The sequence below is a fragment of the Cucurbita moschata genome, unplaced genomic scaffold (assembly GCF_002738365.1).
Source record: "Cucurbita moschata cultivar Rifu unplaced genomic scaffold, Cmos_1.0 Cmo_Scf00044, whole genome shotgun sequence".
In the NCBI taxonomy this organism is placed as follows: Eukaryota; Viridiplantae; Streptophyta; class Magnoliopsida; order Cucurbitales; family Cucurbitaceae; genus Cucurbita; species Cucurbita moschata.
Genome location: NW_019268560.1, coordinates 51,982 through 58,717, shown reverse-complemented (window position 1 = coordinate 58,717; position 6,736 = coordinate 51,982). Strand labels below are relative to the sequence as shown.

Sequence of the window (6,736 nt, the reverse complement as noted above, 5' to 3'; positions counted from 1 at the left end):
TCATTGAAGATGCAAAGGGATTTGTGGGGGCCAAATCTAGATTACAAATCTCGGTCCAAATTCTAGGTACGAGTTTACATCTTAGGAAACATCAGACTAAGCAAAAAAAAAAAATGCTAAAAGGAACCGTGTTGATTTGTGCGGACAAATTTCACTCCTAGAAGCAATTCATGACAAGTTGGTAATGTAGCCATATCACAGTGATGCAGAGGAATGTCTAGGGAATAAGTTGCCGGATCCAAGTTTCAAATTCCGGTCTAAAGCTTCAACATGGGGCACCATTTGCCATTTCCAAAAAGCTTCGTATCCATTCTTCTTCTTAGATATCATTCTAAACATAAAAATCAAAAGATTTAATTATTTAACCACGGTTGTTGGGGTTGAATAAGTTTATGATCCAAATAACTGAGTTAGGTCGAAGAAAATATCTAACTCCACCAAGCTCAAGTCGCGAGGAACAAATACCTTAAGACTTGAAAACACCAAACAGAGCATTGATGGACACAATTTTTTGTTTTTATCTTCTCTCTTTTGCGATTTTTGTCGTTTTTTGCCCCAATTTTTATAAGTTCTTGCCGAGTAAACTCCTAGAACATTTAGCTACTTTTGATATTTAATTTTTCTAGGATTAGCGACATTTTTCGTGAAGCTAAGTACGGTAGAACAGTTAAGAAATGGAGATGAATAGTTAGATAATTTGATATTAAATATAAATTCCTAGAATACAGATTACTTGTCGCTTAATTTTCTAATCTAAAACCTAATGTCTTTCAAGACTGATCTAAAAATTGCAACCGAATGTACACCATTGACGAAAAAGATAGATTTAAGGATACGACTCACTGGATTTGTCCCTTCTAGTGTCAATTCTTCTTTCACAATATTGATGGATCCGTGCGATATCCAACGAATATAGTTAGGACATTCGATTTGACTTATCATTTTGTCTCCAAAATTTCTAATGGTAAATGATTTGTTTAGGGTTACCAATAGAGAGGGGAGTTAGATATTTTTTATGATTACAGATTTTGTTTTGTTTTTTTGTTGAAGTAACTGGTTTTTTGAATAATGTCCAAAAACTGCATATTGGTGGCGGTGCCGCTAGCAGCAGAAGCTGGCCACGTTTTGATCCTGACACCATTAGTGGTGTTAATTATCGTGCAGTTCTTTACGATGACACCTTCAACGGGTTCTTCGTTAGTGTATCTTCCAAGACTTTCGATGCTTATGTCATGTCCTGGCCCACATGACACGTTGGTGATGTTAATTTGTTTGCTTCCATCTCCAAGAGAAATGCAATCATCTCCTGTTGCAATTTTGGACATTGTGATTGCGATCCTATTTGATCGACCGATGTGTATTCCTGGGACTGTTTTCTGGTGCAGTTATATTGATATTATGGAATGTGAGGTTGTTGCAGCCGAGGACGTTGATATGGAAGTTCTTGCTATCAAGTTACGTTATTCTCTTCACGATTGAATTGGTGATGAAGTTGAACCTCAAACTCTACACATTTTGTATAATCAAATAATATTTTGTCAGCATGAGTAAGGAAGCCAAAAAAATTTAACAGAACCCAATAAAATAAAAAACTCATAAAGAATTTCACTTTTTTTTTTTATATATTTTTTTTTATTTTTTTTAGAATGGTTAGAGATAATCCTCTCGAAAATGAAGAACGTTTACCAAATTAAAAATTTTAGAAGATTAGAGAAGATGCCTAAAAACAACAACATTCCCGAGATTGAGAAGGAAAGCTGAAGGAATATTGCTTACAATAGGGAGTTGGGCACAATTTATGCGTTTATGGCAATCATTCTTTTTCCAAGCTGCCTTTCCTTGGCCATCAAAAACTCCTTGACCTGATAATGTCAATCTATCAATACGTTCAAAAGTAATCCAATTATTTCCCTGAAGACTTTTTGGTGCCTGCAATGTTCCTCCAAGTTGAAAGTGAATTGGGCTATTACAAGGTCCTTTAAATATCCCTTCCTTTACTTTAAATATCCCTCCCGGAATAACAATCGCACAAGAACGGTTGAACGTGCATGCATCCTTCCATGCATTTGGTAAAGCCTACATGTCACAAGTAACAAAAATTAGCAAACAATTGATCAACTCAACTCGTGATAATATTACTATTCATACTGTATATTTACCTTCGTGATGTCAGTACCAAGCACTATGTTACCATATCTTTTCAAAGAAAAAACAACATCGGCACTAGATTGAGCATCGACGGTAAAATCTAACAATAATAGCATCAAAACTGTAGCAATCAAGAAACTCGATTGTTTCGTACTCATGATGCCCTTGCTTTCTTTTCTATTTTTATGTATATTGCTTGAAAACTAGTGAGAGACAATGATATTTCATTTTAGATTTGGAACCTTTATGTATTTAATAATGCCAATTGAAGAATAGAAATCAAGTTGGATGGAACTAACCGAAGTTATGGTTCCATCTCCCTCTCTTAATCCAAACGTAATTGATAACTAAATGTTGTTTATTGTTTCGCTAAGTTGTTCATCAATGGTTGTGTTGCAATATCTCTCTCACTCACCTACGAACAGTTGAATCTAAAAGAAACTAGGCATTGGTCATACCAAACGAAGTACTTTTTATAGAAGGAAACAAGCTTTAGGCCACGAACTAATGGTAGCCTTGAGATACATACATACATACATATATATATATATATATATATATATATATACGTGATGGTGTTAATATAACACATGCGGAGGCAATTTTGATCTTAGGCACTTTTAGAACATCAATTATTGTAAATAACTAGCATGTTCATAAGTATTAAAACTTAATGAGTTTAAATACTAATCTCTTGTAGTTCAAACTCCTTTTGCCTCACGAACCGGTTTTGAACCACCACTAGTGTCTTCTCCACTATCCTCCGGCCTTAGTACGGGATTGTGGAATCCGGTGTGTGACTAAACTTGGGAGGAATTTTGTATATGTGAAGAGAGTGTTTGTGAGAGATTTTTCTCAAGGTTTTTCACCAAGATAAAGAAGACCTTCCATGTACCATGATCACTCTATTTAAAGAGTCATGTTCGCATGTTCATGCAAATTTGAGATCACCAAATTTTGATACTTAAAATTCCACTCAAATGTTTGGGATTATGTGGCAAGCATGCATGTTTGAGTTAACCAAATTTTGACACTCAAAATTCCACTCAAACTTGTGGGGTTTATTTGGCAAGCATGTAAGTTTGGTTAAACCAAATTTTGACACCTCAAAATTCCACTAACATGGATTTTTCCATTAGATGAAAGTCAACATTTTGACTTTCTTCATATTAATTCAACAATTAATTTGAATAATGAATTTCAAAGTTAAAGTAACATTAAATGATTAATTAAACTATTTAATTAATATTTAATATTAATTCAAATGCCAATCCCAATCAATTCCGACACATAATTGATTAAGATATTTAAATCTTATTTAAATATCTTAGATTCTCTCTTTTTATTTAATTCGTAAATAAAACAAAATTGCGGTTAAATATATCGTATATATATGTAACGCATATTCCCTAATTTGAATTCGAACACTTCGAACTCACTCGTCACACTGTTCTATGGTTTAGTCCGATATGAGCTAGCAGAGTGACTTAATGGACCTATCGATCATGGGCTCCAACGATCCAAGATTAACCAGTTAAACTCATTAACCTGGTTAACCAACATTCGTTAACTACTAGGACACTCCACTATAGCCTAGTAGTTGCACTCCCCTCACTATAGATATATTTCTGTCCATCTGATATAACCATGATTAGTAAGTCGATCCTTCACAGGTTGTTCGTAACTAGAGCTAGGTCAATTTACCGTTCTACCCCTGAAGTTACTTCTTGTTCCTTATGTCTCACTGATCCTCTAATGAACAATTGGTTTGTGGTCCAACCAATAAACTGAATCCCTCTCAGGCCAATGAGAGGGTGGGGCCCCTTGTTCAAGACCTGGAGTCAGTGCTTAAGGGAACTACCTTTCTTCTATTCCTAAAAGTGGCTAGGAGTGAATTCCGTCTTGCACCCCACGTCCCCAGCCATTCACCCAGTCTTACCATTGAAATGGGAGGCCTGTTGAGTCGGCGAACTAGAGCCACTCTCACCCATGCAAATCTAAGGATAATTTCGAATAAACAGGAGTTCATGGTTAGCTTAGGATTAAAACCGAGTTACCTAGGTTATCGAATGAAAAGAAAATCAGTCTCAACAGTAAACGACATTATAAAGTGAGAGTAGTTTTCTTCATGGTCCGATCTTATGCAATACTCATTGCATAGGACGCCCCCACTCACATGTCTCCACATGTACAATTTAGTGATCACATTGTTTATATCATATACAAAAGTGGGCCGCATCCATAGTGTCCCTAGAATAAGGTACTCAGCCTTATCCTTATACTATAGATCATTTTGACTATATACTTGAACTTGATCCACTCTTATGTCTCTACATATAGTTCAAGTAATCATACTATAGCCAGAGTGTTGTTAGTTTATTGGATTTAGATTAATGATCGTAAAGCTCACTTTATTCAATAACAATTTTTACTGAATAAACATCAATAATAACTTTATTGAGAATAGAATATATCTTTGTTTACAAACTATGAGTTTTAGGACATAAAACTCAACAAACTCCCACTTGGACTAAAACTCTAGTGGGGTTTTATAACGTTGAGTAGAGAGAAATACAATAAACTAGGACATCACATACTCATGCATTTTCTCCCACTTGCCCTAGATTACATAACTCGTAGTCCTAGACTCACAAGGTGCCCTTCAAACACTTTAGCCGTGAGGGGCTTTGTAAATGGATCAGCAATGTTGTGCTCTGAAGCTATCATTGTGACGATCACATCTCCTCGTTGCACAATCTCCCTTATGAGACGATATTTGCGCTCAATATGTTTTCCTCGCTTATGGCTTCTTGGTTCTTTTGAATTTGCAACTGCTCCACTGTTATCACAATAAAGAGTGACGGGAAGATGCATATTTGGAACGACTTCCAAATCTGTTAAGAACTTCCTATGCCATACAGATTCTTTCGCTGCTTTACAAGCAGCAACATACTCAGCCTCCATGGTGGAATCAGCAATGCAACCTTGCTTTATGCTTCACCACATTATTGCTCCTCCGTTCAGAGTGAAGACAGATCCTGATGTCGATTTCCTCGAATCTACATCGGTCTGAAAATCTGAGTCAGTGTACCCTGTAAGGATCAGATCCTTAGCACCGTACATTAGCATATAGTCCCTCGTTCTCCTAAGATATTTGAGGATATTCTTAACGGCAGTCCAATGAGCACGTCCCGGATTGGACTGATATCAGCTGACAATTCTCACAGCATAGCATATGTCGGGTCGGGTACATAGCATGACATACATCAGACTACCGACCGCTGATGCATAGGGAATGTGTTTCATATCCTCAACTTCTTGAGGTGTCTTAGGACTTTGTTCCTTCGACAAATGAACTCTATGCCTGAAAGGTAATAATCCTTTCTTGGAGTCCTGCATCTTAATCGAATCAACATTTTGTCGATGTACGATGCTTGAGACAATGCTAGTGTTTTGTTCTTGCGATTCCGAACAATTTGGATTCCAAGAACAAACTGAGCCTCTCCCAAATCTTTCATTTGGAATTGTGTCGCCAGCCAATGCTTAATGTCAGTCAGAATTCCCACATCATTTCCAATGAGTAGGATATCGTCAACGTACAACACCAGGAAAGCTACTGTAGAGTTGACTATCCTTTTATAAACACAAGGTTCTTCAACGTTCTGTTTAAAGCCATAAGATTTGATCGCAGTATCAAACTTTATATTCCAGGATCGAGATGCTTGCTTCAACCCATAAATGGATCTTTTAGGCTTGCAAACCCTTTGCTCGTGATCCTGTTCAATGAACCCCTCTGGTTGAGCCATATAGATACTCTCTTCAAGATTGCCGTTTAGAAAAGCTGTCTTAACATCCATTTGCCAAATTTCATAATCATAAAATGTGACAATAGACAAGAATATTCTAATTGATTTAAGCATAGCAACAGGAGAGAAGATTTCTTCATAGTCCACCCCCTCTCTTTGGGTATAACCCTTTGCTACTAGTCGTGCTTTAAAGGTCTGTACCTTACCGGTTTGGTCTCGTTTCCTCTTATAGATCCATTTGCAACCAATAGGTTTTACCCCATCTGGTTGATCTACAAGTTCCCAGACTGAATTGAAGTACATTGACTCCATTTCCAGATTCATGGCTTTAATCCACTAATCTCTATCTTCATCATTCATTGCCTGTTTATAGGTCAATGGATCCTCAACGCCATCATCAGGTATGATGACTTGAGTTTCTGCCAAACCCAAGTAACGATCGGGTTGAGTTATAACCCTCCCACTACGTCGAGGCATTCTCAACTCTTGAGAAGGATGTGATTGACCAGAAGTGTTAGCTCCATCAACAACTCTGGTTGAAGGACCAGCTTGATCAACAACTCTTGTTGTTTTATCAGTAGCTTCTTTAGAAATCTCACTTAATACTAGTTTGCTACGAGGTTGATGATTTCTTACATGGTCTTTCTCTAAGAATGTAGCGTTCGTTGATACAAACACTCTATTTTCTTGAGGATCATAAAACAAACCACCTTTCGTCTCTTTGGGGTATCCTACGAATAGACATAGTTTTGAACGACGTTCTAGTTTCTTGGGATTTTGCA

General features: G+C 36.8%; 1 protein-coding gene across 1 annotated transcript; it reads right to left on the bottom strand.

Annotated features, from left to right (window-relative positions):
* Positions 1–1,707: 1,707 nt before the first annotated feature.
* LOC111434024 (polygalacturonase-like) lies at positions 1,708–2,306 on the bottom strand. Its single transcript, XM_023071322.1, has 2 exons — positions 2,160–2,306; positions 1,708–2,076 (listed from the first exon to the last, which is right to left on the bottom strand). Exons 1-2 carry the CDS (start codon positions 2,304–2,306, stop codon positions 1,708–1,710), a joined length of 516 nt encoding a protein of 171 aa, XP_022927090.1.
* Positions 2,307–6,736: the final 4,430 nt, after the last annotated feature.